We start from the raw sequence: 24972 nt of genomic DNA, 5'->3' as shown, positions 1-24972 counted from the left end.
CTTTGGTTCTGTACAGTGTGAGAAATACCCAGACTGAACACAAATATATGGATTCATTCTCTGCTCTTACTTTAAAATGCTCTCAAACTGCATATTCAAATCAGGGTCACAATTACTGTGTTGCTGTGAATACTCCAGGAAGGTGAAAAATGCAAGGACACTCTGCATTGCAGCCCCTGTACTCTTGTGATCCTTCTATTAACACATAGTTCTGTTACAAGATTTCTCATTCCATCCCTACACAATCTTGGCTCTCCTTCTCATTCAGGTATCATCATTACACTGAAAAAAATCAAGACAAAAAATAAGACAAGCTCTTAAAGGTGTAACCCAAAGAAAGTATAGTTTTGCCAATTTTCCTTGCCATATTTGCATAAAAAGTTGGTGGCTTTTTCTTAATGTTGCTCTTTCAGTGCCCGACTCATCAGCTGCACATGGAATTTTCTGCATGTTCTGCATCAACCCTTCAAATGTCTCATTTACTTACAAATTACATTTTGCAAGGAACATCAAAAGAAAACTGAATGGACACAGGATCATGCACAAGGGGGGGAAAAAAAATTCTCAGTACACGTCCTCAAAGAATGTAAAGCAAAACTAGACTTAGCCAAGAGTTTGATGAGTTACAGCTCTACAAAATGGATTCTGCAACATATATGATAATTTCTGAAATATTTTGGAATGCTGTTTAAAAAAAAAAGGCCAAGTTAAAAAACAAAAATCCCTGTTTTCAACAGCTTGTACTGCAAGAACCAAAGTCACTCCAACTCAATAATATAATAATGCAAGCATCCTTTAACCTTTTAACTCCTTCATACCAGTTTTCATCACCTGACTGCAAAACATTTTACAAAGGAGATACAAATCAAAGGCAGTTCCAAATCCTACCTAGTTCTTTGGCTGCAGTCTTTAGTAAGGACTGCATTTTTTCTTCCAGTTCATTCATCTTCTCTCTTAATTCTGTTAAATTAGGATCAAAAGAAGCCTTGACAAGAAATTCATGATTCTCCACCTAGAGAAAAATAACAAGAAAAAATTTATATGAACATAGGCAATAAAAAAAATCATCTCCCTGATCGTACACAGTGAAATGAATTTACTTAATAATTCACTCAATTATATATATATATATATATATATAAAATGTTGTCACTCAATTTTGTTTGTGACAGTTGGTGTCTGGTTCAACTGCAAAACAAATACATCTCAAATACTTGTTTTCTCAGATAATATACTTCTTAGAAGCAGTATAAACCAACTTAACAGACTCCTTTCTGCTGAAATAGAGTTGTCTGCACATTTATTTGCAAACAAATAACTGAGCATTGGACAGGGCAAAAAGGGAAGTCAGAGGGAATGAAATTGTCATGTACATAATCTGTCTGCTACCCTGGACTTAGGCAGTTAATCAAGACACTGTAAAAAGCATGGGGCATTTCAAAACAAGAAGCCTTTGGAAACCGAAGTTTCTGAAACAGTAATTTCTGCCCCAAAAGGGACTCTAGAAATTTAGGAAGGAACCTACATAGTATCAGCAAAAATCTTACCAATTTCAACCCAGCTCTTGAGTTAAAAAGCTGATATAGTTCCTTCTGAGCTGAACATTTTCAGAGGCAAGGATGAAGCATGTTGTATTTCATCTTTTTTCTCTCTCTTCCCTGCGCTTCCACTGCCAGGTGGCTATGTACCAAAACCACCACCAAACTTTGAAGTTGCCCTGACTTGAGGAGGAGGTTGAAGTAGATGGTTTTTCAAAGGGCCCTTATGATTCTGGGATAAATAGGAATGGAAGTGACAATTTCTCAACTTTTATTACAGCTAGGTAAATGAATAACCATATCCCACGCTTTTTGAACTTAGATGTTTCTTTTTATATTAGAATGGATTATTGACATAAGTTGCTATGACAACCAATCCTTCAATTGCACTCAGAATAGAACTGTGTATTTTATTTGAACTCCCTCAAAATCCAAGAGGAATTTCAAGTCAAAGTTCAAATTCTAATACTCATAGGGACAACAATAACCAGTGTTGGCTTCTCTGTAGATATTTTCCAGTACCTTGCAGAGGGAGGAAAAACCAAATCCAACATGTCAGATTCGATGGGATTTGACTAAAAATAACTGGCTTGTTATTCTGTTTAGAAGGACAACAAAACATTTTAAAAGTAGAACCTGAAAAGAAATTTGAAGAGCTGGACTATGAAGGGTGAAGGCTTAAACAGCTGTTAGTTTTAAAGAAAACAGAGTCCCAGGGCACACAAACTGCATCAACAGATGGTCTGTAACTGGTATAAAGCTATAAATTTCTTCATTACCATACATCACAAATTACAGCAACATGTCAATCAAACAAGTCTTTCCATAAACAGTAAAATGCAGTTGATGGATGCACAACACAATACAAAGAAAAAAAACACAGTGCCCCTGCCTTTGGAGAAAAGTATGCATGTTCAGAATTTTAAAGTCACTGCAGTTTTCACAAGTTCAACAAACAGCCCTTACTACCATGTCTGGCACCTGTTTAGGTAGTTTTCTTATTTCTATAGTCAGATGAGACCTTCACTCAGGATAAACCTAATACCTGGTACTAAAAAAAATGAAAATCCTAAAAGACTCCCCAAGTAATAAACATAACCTGGCTACATTCTAGATTTGAGACATATCACTGTAACTTTAAAAATACAAAGAAGTAGAGAGATGACTAAATTGCTTCTCCACTTTTAGTACTGGTAAGATCTTTAAAAATTACTTTCAGGTCCATAGCACCAATGCACCCAAAGCATTTATTCAGTGGCTAGATAATTTCAGATAGTGAGTAAATATACTGTTGAGTACCCTGATATACTAGTATGTCTTCTATAAAATGCCTTCATATATTTTACAGCTAAATTATCACTAGCTACTTAACAGAGACGATCAATTAAATTTCGTGCATATAGAGTAGATTGCAAAGCTCAATAAAAAAACTTTAATTGCTGAGTAAACCCTGCCCACACAACATTTCATACCTTTTCCATGTCCAATGTTGTTTCTATCATCTCCAGAAACTTTGAGAAGTCAGAGCAGATATCAGTAAAAGGTGTTATAAATACAGCCAACAACAACATCTGGTGAGTTCCTGTTACAAACAAACAAGAAAAATTATCATTCACAAACCCCCACAGATTTACCAGAATTCACTTACCCAAGCAAACACAACTGCTTGGCTAGTTAATTTTTACAAAGATGAGCTATGACTATTTCACTAAAACATATGTACCTTTTTCTAAAATTGGCATTATCCCATCTACACTCCAATTAAGCTTGTACCTATTCTGTCATCTTTGTTCATAACTGGGGGTATTAATTTTGTTCTACTATGAGTAAAACTACAAACAACCGTATAAAAGCAAACCTGCTGTCTGAATATTACCAATTCTTGCATATAAAAAGTTGACATGCTTTCTGCAAAAAATGTAGGTCTTATCACCCACACTGACAGTTTTTATTTCTTCTTAATAAAATATTACCTAATATTTTATATTTGGTAATTACAATATGGACATAGCAACTGAAGTGTATGTTACCTGCTTTTGTTTTCCACAAAAAACCACCACATATTATAACCAGATCTTTACAGTCACTTCTTTCCACTGGTCAGGAAGGCATCAGAATTAACAGAGATACTCTGTAGCACCAAGTCCAACTGCATAGAACACATACTGGCTGGAAGTCCATGGAACACCAAAAGCATTGAACACCAAGAGCAGTTCACAGTTCACTGGCATAGATACAGCCAAATTTGTGAAAGAAGTATTTTCTTCAGATACACATGAGCTACAAATAAGCACCAATATCCAGCAGCCAGCTGTGGAAATGTTCTGTCAGAAAATGCATGTTTACATCTTTGCAGCCACTTCAAGTTATGATTTAATCACAGAAAGATTAGCATTATTGACTACATAATTTACAAAAAATGCCTCAAAATGAATCCAATACTATGAGCTTATACTCACTGAATTATGTACAAAATTATACTGCTTGCCTCTAATGCTTACAGGCAAGGCTTTGCACATTAACAGAGAAATACAGAATTAAGCTCTGGCTATTACAGAGCTTCTCAATTTCTTATGAGACTAGGAAAAATGTCCTAGCCTTTCCTAAGAAAAACTGCCATAGAAATTTGTAGAAAAACTGCCATAGAAATTTATAGCAAAATTGCCACAGAAATACATAGAAGTCACACAGTGAGGACAAGATTACCCAAGTGAATCTCTTGCCTCTCAGTTGAAGTAGAAAGAAAAAGTTGGCTTTGATTTCTTTTTCTACTCTGCCTTTTTGCTTCTCCAATCCCTCAAACTTTTAAAGTGAAAGCTCTAAACTGACTAATATCTATTAATAGAGAAAAAAATTACATATTGAGATTACTGCATTTGCAAAAACTGAGTTTTTTGCTGACAAAAAATCTTCAAAACCAAGAGATACCAAATAAAGATTGTTTTTAATCCCAAATTTCTTGCTTGCTCTCTTAATATCTTGGTTCTTTCCCTCCTACAAGAAGACACATCTAAACCAACCTATAAAATAAAAGCAGTCAACGAAGAAGGAAGATACTAAAGAGCAGAAAAAGTTTCATGTCCATTCTTCAGATTGGATTTAGCAGTTCCCAGTGCTCCAGCTAATGGAATAAATGGCACAGACAATGAAATGATCTTCATTATTCCTGAATCAATGAAAAACGATTGTGCTTGGATTTGAAGCAGCAATTTTAATTTCTTCTTTTGAAAGGACTAAGTAGGGAAGTACCACAATGCCATTTCATTATTTAAGCTTGAAGGGTACATCTCAGACACCATAGGAAGATGTTACATTCAAAAGTCAGAATCTATTGATTTATTAAGTAAATAAAATACAAACGTATTTACTTACAGGTCAAAACGACACACTGCAAAATTTAGTCGTACTTGTAATCCAACTTTAAACTCACTATCCAGCACTTGAAGGAAGTAAAACAGTGGAGTCAGTGAATAATGAGGATTTACAAAAGTTATATGCATATGCTTTTCTTAAAATACCTGGCATTACGAGACTATGAGCAAGAAACACCACTGAAAAATTCTAAATTAAACATGTCTTGCACCTGTATTCATAAACTCATAGTAAAGATGCATAGTAAAAAAAAAATCCTCTTTTGCACCTATTCAACATTATTAGGATGGAAACTAACCACTGAGAGAAAGACTAATAAAGCTATGTCCCATCAAAAGCAGAGATGCATATTGATCATAAAGCCTATCTGTGCCAAGTTGCAATTTTTAATTTAAACCATAATTTACCTACTGAAGCACGGACAAGTGTTTATTATACATGTTAAAGACTTGACTATTAATATTGTTTAAAATGTTGTCTGGCAATTAAAATAAAACACTAATCTTCAGAAATGAAACACACAGTTTGGCAGCAAAATGACACTACTCCATGCAGGCAAAACAGACAACTCCCGATGACTAAGCGTACCAGTCATTTTGATAGTGCAATGGAAAGTGGGATAAAAGGGAAGAGAACAATGGAAATTGGGATAAAATATAGTACAGGTTTACTACAGGCAGATAATATCCATCCAGTGGACAATATCTGTCTGAAGTACGACGTCCTGCAGCAAAGAGGGCTCTGCAGACCTAATCTGGGCTGTTCCAATGCATCCAGCGTGATGTCACAGGAGGTGCCAAGGTGCAAGAACTGTGATTTATGCCATGACCAGAGTGCAGATAAAGGGGACATCACCCTTTTGCAAAAGATGAACAAGCTGAAAGGACATAGTTCCTCCAGGCTCACAGAAGCATTTATCTTTTAAGATGTGTGAATTCATATTAATACACAAAAAAAGGCTGCTTATAAATGTCACTAAAATATACAATATGGAAGATACCAGTAGACTTTATTGGAATAAGATAAATCAGAAATAGATCAACACCTTGAAAGCTAGGCTAACAGAAAGGAAGTAAAATGTAACATTGAGTAAGATGACACATTGATAGGTAAGTGTGTTTCCACTATGAATAAGGGAATAATTAGTTGGATACGACAAAGGATGGGAAACAGCCAAGTTTGATCACAACACGGCTGTAACACACCAGTGCAACAGTCTGGAAAAGAACAGGACTGAAACAAGCAGTAAGGGGTATTCAAGTGACTGTATACAGTATGGTAAATACACACATGAAACCCAGCACACAATTCCTGTATCCTGCATATTTACAGATATTTAAAGACTGTTTGTTTGAGATGAGAAGCAAGATACTTCAGCAGCTTCTTGAAGACAGAAATCTTGTAAGGAGCCAAATTCCATGCCCCAGCAATCTAAGTAATAAACAACTGCTCCCTTTTGCCAGCTAGAGCTAAATGATTTGATGACTCAGAGTCCTCTCCCATCTTATGCAGACTTCTTATGGCTAAAAGAGAAAAAAGTCATCTTCCCTCATCACCCCCCTCCTCAGGTTTCACCATCGATAAAAACATGGATTTCAACAAAACAATGCTTCATACTGAGGGAAAGGCAGTCACAGCTAATGACTTTGTGGTTGTGGTATACTCCCACAGCTGCTCTCTATCCCCATAACCACTCATAGGCAAGGAAGCTCTGAAACTGGCACATACTCAGAACTGTCAAAAATCTTTCTGACTTTCCATCCCTTGATGAGTTAAAACATTCTGTACAGTCAGAAACAGAAAAAGTACCAGATCCAGTCTGATTCATTCATGTACATTGAAAATTACCAGACCATTCATGCACTTTGAACAGGTGGTACAAGTACAAAGAAAAACAAAAATAACATGCCACCTATTTTAAACTACCTTTAATATACTGCTGGTGATTGTCCTACTAAGTCCAACTGATTCATGTGTAGAACAGGAAGAACCTTTTGCAGTCTATTAACTTTTCCATATGGTGAGCTTAGCAGTTTGCCTTACACAGCTTGCTCCTCAAAATTCTAAAAATGGAATTGCTTCCCTACCCCAGTGTTATGTCAGAGGAACTCTATTGATCCAAATGGCAACTAATATAAAAAGAAGTAAAGACAGGAAGCCAGCACTAACATCTCAGTATAGGATAGGAATCCAAGAACTCCATGTCAAGGCTAAAACAAGCAGAGTCTGTTTGGGAAAGCCAAATGGACAAGACTAAGGCAGCTGAAGAATGGCACAGCTCTTTAAGAACAAAAATAAACAAAAGAGTTACACCTGTCTGTTCCTTCAGAATTTCAGATTTTAACTGTTCTTGGAAATAACGCAGGCAGCAACCAAAAACTGATTTAAGATTAATACTGTAGAAGTTTCATTACTTGAAGTTGTGAAACTGTAGTACAGAAAAGTTTAAGACACTGGGTAGCTTTATTTTCTACTCAAATAGAGTAAAGAAATTTTTGTAACCATACAATGTCAAACAACATTTGTTTTTAAGGCTTTGGTGCTTGCTTTACACAAAGGGAATTTCTAACAAATTAATGGGCTCTACAAAAATATCTGGTAGGTTAGAGCTGCTATTGCTAAACTGAATCACCCCCTTGTTATGCTGATCTTATACTGCATTTTTCTGGTAACATGCAGAGAAGGAAAAAAATAGCAGCTTTTGTACTTTCTAGACTTGCTTGTCACAGCATTGTGCTTCCTACTAATGAGGACTGGAAGATATCCTGCCATGTTACTTGTATCAAATACAGAAGCATTATGATTTAAAAAAAAAAGCCATTTAAGTTATACACTAATACTTAAACTGGGGGGATTTTGTGTTTAATTACAACTCAAGTGCATGACAACACCAATGTATGAATGGTATCTTGTTTGTATGATCACAATACACACACAGTTGGTCAGGAATTCCTAGAGACAAGACCGTGTCAAAGATTCCCACACCATCACCTAACACTTCCAGCATCCCAGCTACACACTAACAGAACACATTTTCCTGCAAAAATCTGGCTATTCATATTTTTAAGCAAATGACTGGCATTTCAGAATTTCAGCTCATTCAAATGTGTTTAAGCTTTTCTGCAACAAAAGCACACAGGATAAAGAGGAATCTTTGGATTAAAACATTGAGAATAGATGGGGGTAGCATCACCTTCGTGTTTTTCCAGAGCTTGTACAACATTCGGCAGTTGATTGATAGCCTGGTACATTCGGTAACAGTCCTGTAAGTTTGCTGCTTGTCTCTGAAATTTCTTTGCCAGCCGGTTGAGGTCTGGAAAGCGACGTAACAGATCTTCTTGAAGGCACTGACGCAGCTCTGGATCCACCACAAAAGCTTCAACCAAATTCAACCTACATAAGAAATTCATAATCATGATTAGCATGGCATGATCTGTGTCACCACTTATCTGACAGTTTCTAGCTGTACTTTCTCTATGGCTGTACCCACTGGCCAACTTCCCTGGTAAAAAAAAAACCCAGATGAAAACAGGACAAGACATGAGCTGAAAAAGCGAAGAGATTTAACCTATGTCAAGCTTGTATAGTTTTCAACAGTCAGGGTTTCTAACAAACAGCACTGGAGTGCAATTGTGCCACAAGCAAATGCCAACATCTGTCTTGTAGGTAAAGCTGACTCAGAACTGACTTTGAGATTAATCCTTTCCCTTCATTATCAAAAAAAGTCCTCCAGTAGTCCATGGAAGAAGAGGTATTAAGCAGGAAAAAAAATCCCAACTGTTGGCAGAGTTTAGCTCGCTGTGGTCAGGGCCAAGACGGACACTGTGGAGCTGTGCAAGCCTGGACCACAGGACTGTACTACTCCAACCTCTGCTCAAAGCAGGGTCACAGCCAAAGCCAGCTCCCAGGCACATTCTGGGTATCCCCAAGGATGGTCCCAGTGTAAATCCCCGGAGCACAGCCCTAGTGACTGACCTCCACAGGGACTTCATGTCCCTGAGCCTGGCAGCTGAGAGAGCTTTCACACTGTAGTGATCTAGTCCCTACTTCGTGAGATGTAACAGGAGACAGTGACAGCTCAAGTCACAGTAAGCAACATTTCCTGCTCTTCCCTCATCCAACCACTTTGTCAACTTATTGTAGAAGGTTACTGGGTTAGCCAGCCATAATTCTCCCTCTGTAAATCCATGCCAACTACTTCCAAAATACTGTTTGCCTCATGGCAGGCACTGGGGGACTGCATTCTTACAATGAGGGTATGTCTGCCAGTCATGTCACCACTGACTCTCAGCTTGCCTTCCCTTGCTGTGCTCTCTGACATTTTGGTTTGGTAATTCGTTGGGTTTTTTTCTGTTGCTGGTGTTGTTTTTGTTTGTTTTTTAGCTATGGGGGGTTTTAAATAGTGAAATACATATTCTTATGCTTGCTGAAAGCAACCATAAATCTCAGTAAGAAGTGACAGAGCATTAAATTGTATTTCTCCACTAGAATGCGTGCAAATTTTCATACATTTTTGGGGGCTTTTGCATCAGTTAATACTGCCATCTCTACACATTTTACATTTGCAGTTAAAAAAAAAGTCAGATATTGTTAATTTTGGACTGCTGGGGAAGTCAGTGTTCTTTGATCACACTTTCAAAATACCAAGGAAGAGCTCAGCCTCCTTCTGAGACCTCCATATATTACATACTGTGCTGATTTCTGGTTAATAATATCTATCAGTATCTCTGCTTCAGCAGAGAAGTTAATTTTATCTAGGGACATGCAAGCAAAGAAAGGACAGCTGTCACCATATCATTCCTGCTGGTTTGCTTACTGGCAGAAAAATGCATTTGTTTCAATTACAGTAACACCTGCATTTGCAAACTGCATTGGAAATGACTTTTTTTTTGTCATTCTGACAGTATTAATCTCTACATTACACACTGCAGTGCTCTGCAGAGTGCCAGACACTGGCAACAGTACACAGAAGTTAACACAGTCCACTGCCTCAGGTAATTAGCAAAGACAGTCAGGAAACAAAGGCTTTGGCTAAAGCAACACAAGAGGTAAGAGAGCCCTGGACAGGTAGCGGTACATTTCTGTATACAAAAAATTCCAAAGGAATGTCCTTCTGTTTCAAACAGTATTTTACCCCCAGCCTCCAGTGAATCTTCTATATTATACAAAAAAACAATGAACGAAAAAGATGAGACAATGATCCTATCACACTACGTTTAGCCATTCAACTAAGCCTTAACACATAAATTTAGAGACTGACATTACTGACACAAAGGTGCTTTACTTCCAAAAGAAACATTAAAGTTTCAGCATGTACACAGAGCTTGTCAGAAGTAGACAGGAATATACTGAAGATATCTACTGCAAGAACACAGAACAAGATTTGTATGAGAAACATCATAAAAGCCAAGCAATTTTCCATTCTGATCCCTGTTGGCATTTCTGAGCACGATTTCTAGCTTTCAGACTTCTGTCAAATTGGAGGAATAACAAGAATTACATTATATTGTCACAGGAGACACATTGCCATGTTTATCGCAAATCCCTTCAATTTACTGAGCAGACCTCACTAGGGACTCACATCACAAACTCTTCTCCAGCAGCAACTGGTGACCAAACACAGCTTTTGAAGACCAGATATTGTTTAAATATTAAGGGAAAAAAAGCAGTAAGAACTGAACCAAACTAAAGACACCTGATACAACTGCTTAACAGCCCAAATATGAGCCCACTAACCAAATGTCCTCCTTTCCCCCTAAGAGATTAGAGAAGGAACCATCTTGCCTACATGAACCTCCCCACAGGAACCAAGCAGCTCGGTCATTTTTAGTCCTGTAATCTGGAAACAATTCCTTTGGCAAAAACAAAACAGGATCTACTGTAAACTTCTCCATTTAGCATACCCATGTATTCCTACCCATGTATTCCTACTGTTACCTTCCTTGGTCTTCAGCAGTTATGGTCATGGCAAACACAGAAGAGGCTGTACTATCCTGATGTTATGTACTCTCACTTCCCAGGTATTATGCGAGATTTGTAAACTTCTTTATTATTTCTCCATTATCAAAATACAACCACATCATCAACTCCTAAAGAGGAACTAGTTGCAAATACCTTCAAGTTTTATTATGAGGAAAATCGCATTAATTTCTTGTTTAAAACAACCTGACTTCACTTAAAAAAATCCAAATATTCCTTCACTTAAAGCATCAGGAAGAAAGTAAGACACATTTGGAATGTTTATCCATTACCGATGTGAATTTTAACCCAGAAAAATACTATTCCTGCCTGCAGCAGGAAATCAGAGTTTTCAGAGTTTATCCAACCTGCTTAAAGTACTGACTACTTCATGATTTCGACTTAGAAATTTCAAGTATAAAAACTACTTTTGTTTCTTATTTTGATGACCAGTTTCACACATGCAAGAATGTGCAAAATTCAAGTTCATCATCAACATCAGATCCTATCTTGCCTTCTCATGGCTTATGTTTAAAGTCAGAGAACTTACATTCTCTTCCAAGATATCCTTAGAAAATCAGTAATCTTAGCATATGGATATATATACAGAATCACTTCAAAATTACTAAATTTTGCTGCTATAAGTCATTCAAGAGCATCTCAAGCACAGCTTCTGTAGTCTTGAGCTTATCTTTACCAGGATCTAGATTTTTTTTCCCGCTTGTGCCTTTTGCAAAAACAAACCCTTCACTTTCATCCCACGACTCCCTCAGCTTGTTCAACAAGCCTCTTGGATAAGACCTGTCAAAAGCGTTTTGAAAGCTCTAATTTATTTTTTCCCCTCCTCTTTTGTCCACAATGACAAGTTCAAAAAGTTCTCAGATCAGCACGAACAATTCTCCTCTGCCAAAACCATGATAATTAGACTAATATTTCATGACCTTCCTCGTACTGCTCTATCTTCCCCCCCTACATTTGCCAACCACAAAGATACATCTGACAAGGTTGCGTTCATGCTACATTTTGCATAACAATTTCCTGTTGGTAAGAATACATACAAGGTTGCTGAATAGAAAGGCAATGCAACCATAAGCCATTAACAATACTCACAAGTAATAAAGAAATCAAATGACAGGTTGTTTTTAATAAAAAGTCCAGCTGAGGGAAAAAAAAAGGAAATACAAAAAGAAACAAATTTTAAAAATCCAAGAAAGTGTAATCAAACAACAGCTGACAATACTAGGTAAGTTGTTTCTGCCACACAGCCAAAAAGAAAGGAAAATAGGGCAAAACCTTCTATCACAGATCTAAGGCAGCACACTTAAGATAACAGAAACAATTACAAGTAGTTAAACCACACTAGAACATAAAGGAAATCTCTGTTTCAAGACAGTTATTTAAATTTGCAAATAAAATTGCAAAAACAGCGAACAAGCTAATGTAACTGAAAATCAACACAAGTGCTTCTCTTTAATTTGGAAACAGTAACCACCTTTTATTCCTGCTATGCATAACCATGGCTGTTTACCAGCTTCGAATTCCGTGCACTAACAAGTATCATTAGGCTTAGCGTGCTCTGGGAGACAGGGAGAGGAAAAAACCCACTCATCTCCAAGTTCCTGCTGGATATGTCAGAATCCAACTCAAAACATTCCATCTTTCCCCCAGTTTTACTGTTAATAAGAGGCATCTCTTGAACCAACAAGTGACAAAAGGCCTACATACCACAACACACATAGAAAAATCCAACAAAAATCTGTTTTCAATCTAATATATGTCACACACTTTCCCAAGCCTCAACACACTGGTTCCATTCCACTGATGTTTGCATCACAAGAAGTTGCTTTTTCCCCTGCTACACCTATGCAGCATTTTTAATCACCATTTTAAGGTGCCTCAACACAGACATTTGTCAGGAGGGTAATTATATTTCTAGGCTTTTACACAGCTAAATATCAAAGTTTAAGTTAACAGGAAAACATTAACCATGCCAGGTTTGTATATAGATTTTATGAACAAAGAAAATAATTCTGTGTCTAGAAATAATAACTAAACTAACAGAATAAAATGAAAGACCACATTTAGAAAGAATGGAGTATTTATAATGCCTGAGCAGGATTGGACAGCACCAAAAAAATCTAAAAAACCAGTGTGCAATAAGATCAGTTAAAAAGCACCTAAAGCTTTAATCTCTTCACCAACATCCTACAAAACCCTGGACAGCTCTGCACCTCTCTGTGCATGCAGGAAAGAAAACAATTCCCTCAAGCACCTCTGCTCTGAAAAAGGACTCTGACTTTTTATCATTTCATAAAATTGGGATCCACATGTAATCACTAATACATACTAATTAATGAGTAATATATATTTAGTTATTACTTCAGGGTAGTGACTTTGAATCCAAATTACTCATAGATGTTTTTAGAAAAAACTGTACTAACTAAAAATTCCATATAACACAAGGAAAAAAGTGTTAACTGAACTGAAATAAATAAGAATGCACTCTCTTACAGGAGAAGCTGACTTACTTTTAAGAAGACGTTAAACTTTGCAACTCTTCTATCTAACAGCTGAGTCTTCTAAAGAGCATACATTTGTATTCTCTGCCTGCTAGAGGATTTCTTTGACTGCAGATGAAGACCAACTTACCTGTCCAACTGTTCTACTTGATTATGCAGAATTTTAAGAAATACCACTTACAAAAGCAGCATATTAAGGACTGCTTTAAAATATACTGAGACTTTCATCTCACCACAAGTTTCAGAATATGCACAGCTGTATCAGTTTAATTTCATGGTTCCTTTATACAAAGGGAAGTGGAAAAACACCTCACGTACCATTATTTTGTTCCCCTCAGGTTTCTTTCAAACTCAGATCCCTTCCTAATCCAATGCAGCCAAAGCAAATCCTCCCTAGACATACTTAACCTAGACATGTAAAATGATACCCACCACCTTACCTGTTCTAACTGGGTTTTCTTTTTCACACAAGGCACACGGTATTTTAACACCCTGGAGGAAGCCAGACTACAGCAAGTTGCTGTGATTGATAAATACTGGCTTTTTTTTTTCCCAATTAGAAATAAGCAAGGCACTGTGCTAAGCTCCCTTTATAAACTTCTCCTGGTGACTGAGTCATTCCCTAGACAATCATCTCTCTTCCAAAAATCAGCCATAATCCAGTTTGCTGCCTCAGGTAAGCAGCAGAGACCTTAAACTCACAAAGCTCTTTTCATGCCAAAGAACTTCAGTATGCCTTACAGCCTTTGAAGTATTAAGGCAGACACCTAAGATTGGCACACGGGAGCCTAAATCAGAAATCTGAACCCTGATACTGAGAATTACTTTAGTAATTCAGCACACAGCAGCATACAAATCACACTGACCATCCCAGGTAATTCATTTTGCCTCAGACAATCAGAGCTGCTGCATGCATTTATAAAAATAACATCCAAAATTTCTCAGACAAGCACAAAGAAATAACAATGCAAAATAGCTAAGCAACCCACGCATGCTTTTGGAAGTGTTTAGTTATGCACAAAAGACTTTTTTTATGAAACTAGAGTGGTCTATGCAAACAATTAGAAATAAATGTAACACCACAAACCCTGAGGAATAAAGAACCAGCAGCTTTAGAGAGACTAATACCATCAAAAGCCATTTTATATTAGTCATGCATCATAGGCTTAGGATCACTGATCTCAGGTCATACTGGAGCCTTTGCACAGCCAGAAGTTGCTCTGGTTCCTGGCAGCGAGTCTCCAGATGATGGCAACATTCACCCCAAGCCACAGGAATAGTCTTGAAAGGGGCTCACCACAGGCACTGGTTCTTCCAGTGCTTTGAGGAAACTGGATTTGAATCCAGGTTTTTGAATCACAAGAACTCAGAATGCTGCTTTCTGGATGAGTTGTACACACGCCTCTCCAGCACTTCTTACATATGAGACAGAATATCGCAAGCAAGGGGTCAAAATCTTACTGCTGTTTCAATGAAACTGTACCAATCTGGCCTTACAACATCATTCAGGGTCCTAAATCCTGTGTCTGGGTATCACAAGTTGTTCACCTGAGCACGCTCTCCTCCAGCTCTCCCAAACTGGCATGGACACACAAGGGCCTATAATTCAGAAGCAGAAAACCCAGGCAATTCCAAAACACCCAGGTGAGAGGCAGTCAAGACTTCTTACTGTCTGCCAAAAAAAGAGCAGCCTGCACCTTCACAGGGATTCCCCTCCACGCCAAACAACACAAGATCTCCTTCCCACCCGCCCTTGCCCAAACAGTGCGGCTCAGTTTGAGGGGGGAGGTGAATTTTCCAGGAAGTTGTGGGCAAACCAACCAGCGGTCAGGTTTTATGCTGGCACTTGGAGTAGCCACTGGGAGGTTGGACACACCTCCGAGGACACAAGGGGTTAAAAGCAAGGACTCCCAGAGGGTCTGCCTCTTTTGGGTTCCGGTTTCAGCAGGGAAACATCTCCCCTGCCCAGCTTCCAAGGCTGGGTGGGGGAGGGGAGCCACGTGGCCCAGCTAGAGGAGAACCATGCAGCCCAGCTGAGGTGAGCTGGAGCCCCAGGGGGAGGAGATTGAACAGGCTCTGAGCTGAGCTGGGTGGAAGCTGCCGAGCCTGGGAGTGCCTGAGCCTGCAGCCCTGCCGGGAGCCAGGAACTGTTAACCCTTTCTGAGGCAGAAAGAAACTTTTCCCAGACATTAACTCTCATGACTAGTGGCTTCAGAAGAGAGAAACAGCTTGAGACTGAGATGATAAAAGAAAGATGAAAAGAATCCCAGACGGGCAGAGATGAAGAGGAGTGGCTTTTAAGCTGGACTTTTCTTGCATAATGTTAGCCATAGACTAATGGCTAGACGGAACTTGAGACTCTTTTGAACATAAACTGCATTTTGGGGTAGATGTAGCCTAGCTCGACTTGCTGCAGTGAAGTGAACAGAGAAGAGAGGGTGTGGTGGTGCCCTCTGCCCTCAGAGAAGAAACCCTCGGCCCCAGGGGAAAAATGGGGAGAGCCCGGCATGCAAAAGCATCCTTAAAAAGAGCCCTGTATGCAGCTTTGGCCCATGGACAGTGGTGGGAGCACTGGACATGGAGAAGAGAGTGTCACTACAGCAGCCAGGTGGTGCCACGAGTGACACAAACACACATAAAGGGTGGACCTGTGTTTTTCTGAGGAGCAGTCTGTGGTGCAAAAGAGACTCCTCTCTCCCTTGCTGAATTGAAGATTAGTTTTTGAGTAGTGATTGTTTGATTTAAAACCCAAGGTTTTGGTGCCATGGAAGGTAACGTGTGAGGGGTGGAAATTGGGAGGAAGGGAAGAAATGCTCTGGGAAGTTTTCATTTCTGTTTTTTTTTTGTGTGTGTGTTTAAGGTTTTTTTTTTTCTTCCTAATTCTGTTCTTGTGTAATGTAATAAAGTTTTGTCTTCTGTTTTCAAGTTTTGAGCCTGCTCTGCTCTATTCCTGATCACATCCCACAGTAGTTGCTAAGAAAAACATATACTCACGGGTGCATCAACATCTAGCCAGTGAAGACCCATGACACAGTGCAACCTTGTCATTGTTTCCTCCTGCCACATGAGCACAAAGTTAGTTTTGTTTCCTCAGTTAAGGGGCTATGAACGTTTCTGTATTATCAAATTACTTCAGAGTTTCCCTCCCTGAAAACCACTGCCACGACCTAAACACCCCCAAAAAGCTAAACTAAAAGATAGTTGCTTGCAAAAGAAAACTTTGAAGACTACAGTGAAGAAGTACAGCAGTGTATATTCTTCCTCAATTCAGAATTTGAAGTACATTACTGTTTTATATGAGGGATGAGAAATTACAGGCTTTTAACAAATGAGAAGATATTGCATAATACAGTAGATTAGCAGAAACAGCAAAGCAGGAACTAAGAGCCCCAGGGGGATGCATTTCACAGTTCACCTGTAATGTCTGTGTTCTTACAAAGACAATGTCTTACTGTCACCCCAGTAGGATTACAGCATTCCTTGGACTCTGGTGATCCCCCTAGCTTCTTAAAAGATTTTGCAATCATTCACAGTTCTAGACCCAAACAGTTTTTCAAAACTTCCCCTCTGCCAGAAGAAAAAAGTCAGAGACCAAACATGACCTGGCTCAGCGGTACAGCTGGAAAGCTGTCCTGCTCTTTACACAGACAAGCCACAAAGTAAGGAGGAACAAAACCTGGCAGAGTGGGAAAGGCAGCTGTGGGTACCTCAACTTGACACTGAGGGTGATGCTCCCAGCTGCAGCCCCCTCCTTAAACACACATCTTCATTTGCTGTGGCTGGGCTTGCTTTTCACCTTTGGCTCCCCTGAACAGCACCCTGGGGTGGCCCTGCCAGCTGTGGACAAGCCCAGCTGTGCTCTGATGCTCACCCAAACTGGCTAGGAAATTATGGCCTCAAGCGCCAGTCCCACCAACACTTCCAAGCTGGCAGAAAGCAGCCCTGCCACCACGAGACGTGTGAGGTAGTGCTGCTAGCCACTGCTCTGCTACCTGCTATACCCTCTCCCTCAAGTTTTAAATGAACTAAACCGAGGGATCTGCAGGCACGTGTCTGCAGCCCTCAGAATGCATTTAGCACTAACAAGCGCCTTTCACTCCATTATAACAGTGCAGCTCTTTGGAACCCACTGCTCGACTTTTAATCTTAAATGTAACTTGAAGAGACCATGAATATCCTATTTTTCACAGCCCTGACATATAATCCCTTGTAACACAGAGTCCAAGGTTTGAGGAGCAGCTTTAGAGCCTAGGAGAGTCACAGAAATCAAACTGCACACACGTTCCAGAGCTCTGGGTACGGAGTGTGCTACTAAGCCGCGGCACAGATCAGGCTCCCTGCTGTTAAACCTGCAATATTAAGCAATGTAAGAGAAAGCAACATTCAAATATCAGTCTCATGCCTTTTCTAGTTTTCTTAATTAGTCCCTAAACCATCCTACCATGATAACAATAATGGATATTTCTAAGTTTAGGACAGTCCATTAACAGACACATTTTGTAATTCAAATAAATGCAGTCTTCTAAATAAACAGAGTTCACACTCCTCTATATCGGTTATATTTATATAACATAAAATTCATATAGATCAGGGAAGCAACAGACTTTTTACCACCCTACATGAATTTCTGAATACCCTATTTGAGTATTATGTCAAAGGCTAAGAGAGCAAGTTAAAGCCCTGGGATTCTATCAGGGGAACCAGGCACAAAGTAACTATGTTTTACAAAAATCAAGCAAAGATTTGAAAGCTGTATGTATTGACGATGAGGCAAGCTAATAGGATCAGAATAAAAACCAGAACAGGATTACCAGGAAAAGCAGACAAACACTGGGGCTTTTTCCTCCCAAGATACTTATCCAAGTCTGATGTTACCAGTAATTCACTGTTTTTGCACAAGTGCTTAGAAACTTTCTGACCTCAGCAGATCAAGCAAAATAAAGAAGAAAACAATTCTTCAGCAGAAAAATAAAATATTTGGTCTTAATTCTTGTCAGCAAAGTACCACTTGATGCAATTAAGACTTTGCTCCTGAAGCAGACTGCTGCAACAGCAATATTTTCAGACCCTGAGGGGAGGGAGTGCCTGGCATCATGCTGAAGAACATGCAAATAAAGCAGCATCACACCAGCAGAGCTCTGCTTGGCCTCCTCTAGCCAGAACTACCCAGGCAGTGCAGGACTGCGAGGCAGGCACAGAAACTCCTGGGGGCACAGAGACATCCCCCTGTCACTGCCTCCTGCTGAGGGTTCACGCCACAGCTGGGACTGCTCCATACTCCCACGGCAGACCAGCCCTGGCTCTACAAAAACCCAGGTCCTGAAAATATCAGAATGTTTAAAACAAGAAGGATTGCTTCTGTCTAGATTCTAAAGAAACTTTCATACACCTGTTCATCCAAACTACAACTCCACAATCACTCCAGTCACAGTTCCAACCAGGATCACGCCTCTTCTATTTCCCATTCCTCAGCCTGGGTGTATTACATACAGTAACAGTCACTATTCAAGTGACTGACCAGCAAAATAAACCATTACTTTCTTTTCCTAAAAGCTGTATTTCCCAAATAAGAAAAAAGTACTTTTTAATCATTATCAAGAACTGCCACTCAAACTAGTTTTATGTAACAGCACTATTTAGATTTGATTCCCCTCTCCTCCTCTTTCACAGTTCAGGAATAACAAAACTATTACCCTTAATGAATTAAACAGCTCCACAGAAGAGGAACTGGCATAAAAAGGGGAAATTCTCACCTTATAGTAACAGACTACTTCACAGAATGATAAAGCATTCCCAACTTTTAAACATGCATGTTTATAGAACAATAAAAACCAGAGTATCTAACAGCAAAGTTGAATTTTGAATATTCCACACAGCAAACCCTTTCCCACCTCAAACCCCATCGCAATCTTGCTGGACTAAAGCAGTTTCTTACCCTCAAGGAACTGTAGAGACAAAAGTGATATGAGGATAGCTTATAAAACAAGCAGTGTCTCCCAAAATCTTTGTCAGAGACATATATATTGTCTTCCCAATGTTTATTTCCATGCATATAGTCTTTTTCATAAAATTTTCATTGTCTGTTTTCTGTGGGACCTTAAAATATTCAAATAGCATCTTCACAAATTTGTCAGGAAAGCAGCAGGTTTATTGAGCAACAGTAGTGCACAGCTCCATTTCACAGATTCACCATTCCAATCCAAGGACAGGCAGATATCCATTCTATCCTCCTGTAGCAAGTTTGGCAATGTAACTCACAACATAAATCAATTGGCATAAACTCTGAAACAGTCAAAGTACCATCAGAAAGCAAACTCAAGTCAGATTATTAAATCTGAACAAATCTTGTTTCTGGTATTTGCTGAGCTGCACTTAGGACGCTCCTGATAATAGCAGCTCATGGAGCAGCTGCAGAGGAGCAAAAGGATTAATTTTTGATGACAACTTTCCTCACTTTTTCATGGACTAGTTTTCATCAGGTGAACAAGCCAAATCAAACTGATCTGTAGCTGTGAGACAAAACAAACAAACAAACAAAAACCCCACAAACAAACAAAGAAAAAACCCCACAAACAAACAAACAAAAAGAAGAAAAGAAAAGAAAAGAAAAGAAAAGAAAAGAAAAGAAAAGAAAAGAAAAGAAAAGAAAAGAAAAGAAAAGAAAAGAAAAGAAAAGAAAAGAAAAGAAAAGAAAAGAAAAGAAAAGAAAAGAAAAGAAAAGAAAAGAAAAGAAAAGAAAAGAAAAGAAAAGAAAAGAAAAGAAAAGAAAAGAAAAGAAAAGAAAAGAAAAGAAAAGAAAAGAAAAGAAGGTATGGAATGCTCCTTTTGTCCTTTTGTCAACTGCTGAGTTTTTCTGGACTATTTGCTATCCAACGTGACACCCTTGATTGTTTAAGCATGATAAACCCCCCATGAAAAGATGAACAAGTCAGCTACAGAACATCAGTGCCAGTGGCAATTACAAGGGAACAGGTGGCAGTCCAGTTAGGGAAGCATGACTGAAGCTTTTGATTTAAAGTGGTTACCAGCAGTGCGAGCCATCCATGAAACAACTCAGGGCCACAGGCTGCTGCGTGGTCCACAAGAGTCAAAAACAAATTTAAAAACTTCACACTAAATCCTGAAGATCAAACAAACCCTACATACAGAACAGATAGTGTGAGCAAGTATCAAGGACATGAAGGCAAAAAGATCCTAATTTGAATAAAGACAAGAACAACACAGTGTTTAGGCTTCGAGACAAAACAATTGCCCATCTTTTAAGAATTCCTAATAAACCTCCATTTCTTATATGGTAACAAAGAACAATGAAGAGGATGGAGCAAGAACTCACTAAATACTACACAGTCATGGGCACCTTCATTAACTCCACATAGTGAAACTGCTCCACCCATAAACTACCAGAGAAACCCAAGATGCAAAGCAGCAGAGGCTGTTTCCCAGCTTAAACCAGGTTTTCTGCCAGTCTTGCTTTTTAATTAAATATGGCATTTTGGGATCCAGTGATAAAACTGTATTACTGCATGGTCTTCAAAGACTAGAGTCATCTGAGGAAAGGTATTTTCATTATTATTTTTTGTGCTTTACTCCTTACGAGTTTCCATACATTATTAAAATTAAGAGGTTACATTTATTACACTACTCCATCAACACTAATACCCTTTTAAATTGCCAACCTGTGCATTTCTTTAATCTTGTACAAACTAAGAGCATACTGAACAAGTTTTATTTCTCAGCCTTCAAAAAACAAATATTTCTTCATTTGCATTCATTCTGTACAGAAGAAACTCAAAACTGTATGTCAACAAAGCATTAAAGACTCTTACAATCCTCATACATTATAAATGAAATTAAATTTCAGCTCAAGACAAAACTGAGCTTCCACTGCAGTGTCCTAACATGCCACCTTTCCAATGTTTTTGGACACAAATTAAACAAAGCAGAAACAATAACGTGGTCACTGTTCTTTCACAGAGAATACACCACATTCCTGTACCGAGTGCTCAAACCAGAGACTACCAAGGACACTGTTACAAACCTGAGAACTTTGCACCTGTGCATAATAAGCTTCCATACAGTCCTGAATACTTAAACACAGATTCTAAGCAAAATTTAACTATGGCAGTAAGTGCCATCCGCCTCATTTTGGCAGGATGAGAGCCAAAGAACAGTATGGCAGCTACAGATTCACATTTCCCTAAATAAATAGCAGTTTCATCATGTCTTACAAGTCTGAGAACCAATCTGACATTTCAATCAAATGTTACTTTAATTTTCATTTCTGTTGAGCCTCAAAATTCAGACACAAAAGAAATTACTAAAAGCTTAATCCTTCTATTTATTTTGCACCAAGTGAGGACTTGTCAGGAAGAAGTGGGCGAGCTGAAGTATCAACTATGACTACCTGCTCCAGTGCTGCACCATTCAATGCCACCTGTAATTTACAATTTTGCAACAATGATTGCTGATCCCTGACCCAGAACACAAACGAATTGGATAACGTGCAGAATACAAACACTGACATTGTCTTTCCCACACCTGAAAATGTCATGAAAGGAGTCTTTTTTCAACTCCTCAGAAGAAAACTAAAAATAAGTCTTTTGCAACACAACAATCTAAGCCTTTGAACAGGTTTTGAGTGCCTGAGATTTTGATGGCAATTCCTTCCTAGAGACATGGCCTGTGTGATGCGTGCTTGACTAGCAGAGCTCTTGTCTAATGTCTCTAGACAGCACTCAATGTCAACCTCGGTCTTACAAGTAAACCCAAATGAAAACAGAGGTAAATCAGTAGTTTTGAAAACAGTAAAGAGGTGAAGTAAATAGGTAAAGAGGGTTGAAGAAGAAGCATTGAGAGCTTCAAGCTCCAAACATTTCTCTAGGAAACTCAGTGATGGTAACTCTTGGAATGACAGAGGTGACCTTTTTCTAACATTTAGAAGAAGCTTACTGGAAGCCAACACACTTTTCATGTCACTGGAATGACAGCTTCTTTCATGGGAAATATTTATCGCATCCTGATTTCCATGACAATAAGAAATCACATTTCTGTCTTCAAATCTGTTCAGATTCAACCTGTATTTCAGAAGCTTCCCTAGAGGCATTAGGAGCACTGCCAGTGCCTAAAATGCATTTTAAAGAGGTCATTTAGACAAACCTCCAAGCTGGTCACATCTTTCCCTCCCTTAATGAGGACACAGGCCACCACACACTACCAATTCAGCTGCCTGGAATCAGTCTGTGGCTGTGGAGAGGTCCTGACCTGTACTCACAGAAGCACTGAAGGTCTTTGCAGAGCTGCTAACCAGAATGACAAAAGCAACAAAGCCTATCTACAGTGCTTTGCAGGGATAGCTGCAGGTTAGAAAAGAACACAAAAGTACTGAAAACTTACTGCAGAACTGTTCACATTGGAACTGCAGGCCTTTGGCTGCAGCCCTTGCTCAAAACTAGGCTAACTTCAGTCAAACACTGAGCAAGAACAGAGATCCCTCCACCTCTCTGAGCACACATTCCAGAGTTTGACCATCCTCATGCCTCACCCAAGGTGCTTCAAGAGAGCCAGGGCCTTTGACTGTTTCTTCTCCTTGTCTCAAGGCAACAAGTTAGGGTTGGGTTTCCTTAATTTCTTAAACAAACTGCTACTTTAATAATCATGATGCATGTAAATGTTCTACAAACTTGGAAGTTTTATCCTTCTAACCATTTATTCACCTCGAGCTTCCCAAATCTATTACTTCTTGACTCTGCCAGAGACAGGATTTGTTTCTACAATGTGCCCTCCATGCAGCATGGTATTTAGAAACACAGGACAAAAGCTCAAAACAGGCTTGGATTAGTGATATTTGAGTACAGCCTTTAACTCCTCTGAGGCCCCTGCATCTCTTCCACCATGGCACACAGGCACATAAGAGGTTCAACTACAGTATACATAAAGAACTAAAAAGGTGAGCTGCAATCTTTTATTTATGGTGTGTATAAACATCAGATAGAGTTTATCCCAAATGCAGAAAAAAATTAAATATATTCAGCATGAACTCTCTTCTCAGGACAAAACAGAACAATCACTATTTTACACCGTGCCACATTTCTCAGACTTTCCAGTACCTGAAGAATAAACACGACATATTGAAACTACCTGCTGTATTGCAGTCAGTTTGGTTATGCAATTAACATTTGTATTTGCACACGCTGGCTCTCCGACTACATTTTAATTTCAAATATGCTGACTATGAGACAAGGAGCAAGAACCTCACGTACTTGCCTTCTGAACATACCACATAGGAGAATTAGGGCTGTATTGTGTATACTTATGACTGATAATTATTTTTTTAATCAAGGAAAACCAGCCGGATACTGGCAGAATCCAAGTTTTACAAGTCAGGCAGCTATCAGAAGCCTCTGTTTTCTCAGTTCTCATTAGGAGCTGCTCCTGTCAGTAAACATCATTTTATCTGAAGCATGTGCACGATGTACTTTAATTTGTGCTGTTACTGTATCAATGGTTAATATGGACTGCTGATGCAACTCTGTGTTCCATTTATCCATACAGGTTAACAACACTCTGCAGATGACAAACTACCAAAAGAAGTGGATTCCTTTATCTCCAGAAGATGACTTGCACCACCTGCAGGTCTTAGCAGAGGGTTGCAACAAGTCTAACTCGTGAAAGGAAAAAGGAAAACTTTCAGAGGCCAATTTGATGCTACTGGGATGCCAGTTAAGTCAAATACCTCCTGTATATGCAAAACAAGAGGCTTCCTTCAGAACAGCCACTGAGCATCAGTCCAGCTTGGCCAGCTCTGGTTGGCTTCAGGAGCTTTGCAGTGGTTAGTTTTAAATGAGGTCCCTTAACACGGCACACTTCAAGCTAAGAAACAATCAGTAGCTCCCCTTGACAACAAAGGAGATGTAAAAGAACAACAGTCCAGGTACTGTCAAGCCACCTAAACTGTTCTGAACTGTGGTTTGCAATCCTTAAAACAGCCACAATATACTGTAAGTCTCCAGAAAACAACTTGGCAACTGTGTATCTTTCAAAAGATTTGAATCTGTCGGTACATCTCACCAGCCCCACTAACAGCTTCTCTCTTATCATACTTGTTCCTTGAGATTAAAAAAAGAACAGTCCTACACCCTTTGAAAAGCATGAAATTTGGGAGGATGAACTCACAAGTAAATTACATTGCTTTTACCTCAGAGAATTGAATTTATCCAAGTAGTACTTGAAAGCAAGATGCATTCAGACAGAATGCAGTAGAATAAAGTGAAAAGGGGTCTCTATGGTATTTCACTGCCCATTAGTAGAGGTTAAACGAAAAGTACTTTTAACAAATTGCAGCTCCAAGGACTCTGCAGCTGGGCAAGATACAGGAGCTTACCAGTGAACTTCTTTCAAATTCATAACACTTGGATATACTGACCTTTACAAGCTTCACTAAGAGCTTAATTTCATTTAATTACTCTCCTCCTCCTTTAAATATACCTTTTCCTACACGCAGCCAACATTAGCCACACAGAATCACTACACAAAACACAGAGGTGATAATAACACTACAAAACAGGTCAAGTTACATTTTCTGCCTA

At 38.9% G+C, this 24972-nt stretch overlaps 1 protein-coding gene across 1 annotated transcript in view; it reads right to left on the bottom strand.

Annotated features, from left to right (window-relative positions):
- Positions 1–24972, bottom strand: part of MSH2 (mutS homolog 2) — a 46015-nt gene that overhangs the window by 12379 nt on the left and 8664 nt on the right. Inside the window, exons 7-9 of the mRNA XM_063391191.1 lie at positions 8104–8303; positions 3011–3120; positions 889–1012 (exon numbers count right to left, since the gene is read on the bottom strand). Of these exons, the coding sequence (XP_063247261.1) occupies positions 889–1012; positions 3011–3120; positions 8104–8303 (434 nt within the window). The remainder of the gene's footprint in view (positions 1–888; positions 1013–3010; positions 3121–8103; positions 8304–24972) is intronic.

Source organism: Prinia subflava, chromosome 2 (assembly GCF_021018805.1).
Source record: "Prinia subflava isolate CZ2003 ecotype Zambia chromosome 2, Cam_Psub_1.2, whole genome shotgun sequence".
In the NCBI taxonomy this organism is placed as follows: Eukaryota; Metazoa; Chordata; class Aves; order Passeriformes; family Cisticolidae; genus Prinia; species Prinia subflava.
The sequence above is the reverse complement of the archived record's forward strand: the minus strand, read 5'-3'. Positions and strand labels throughout refer to the sequence as shown.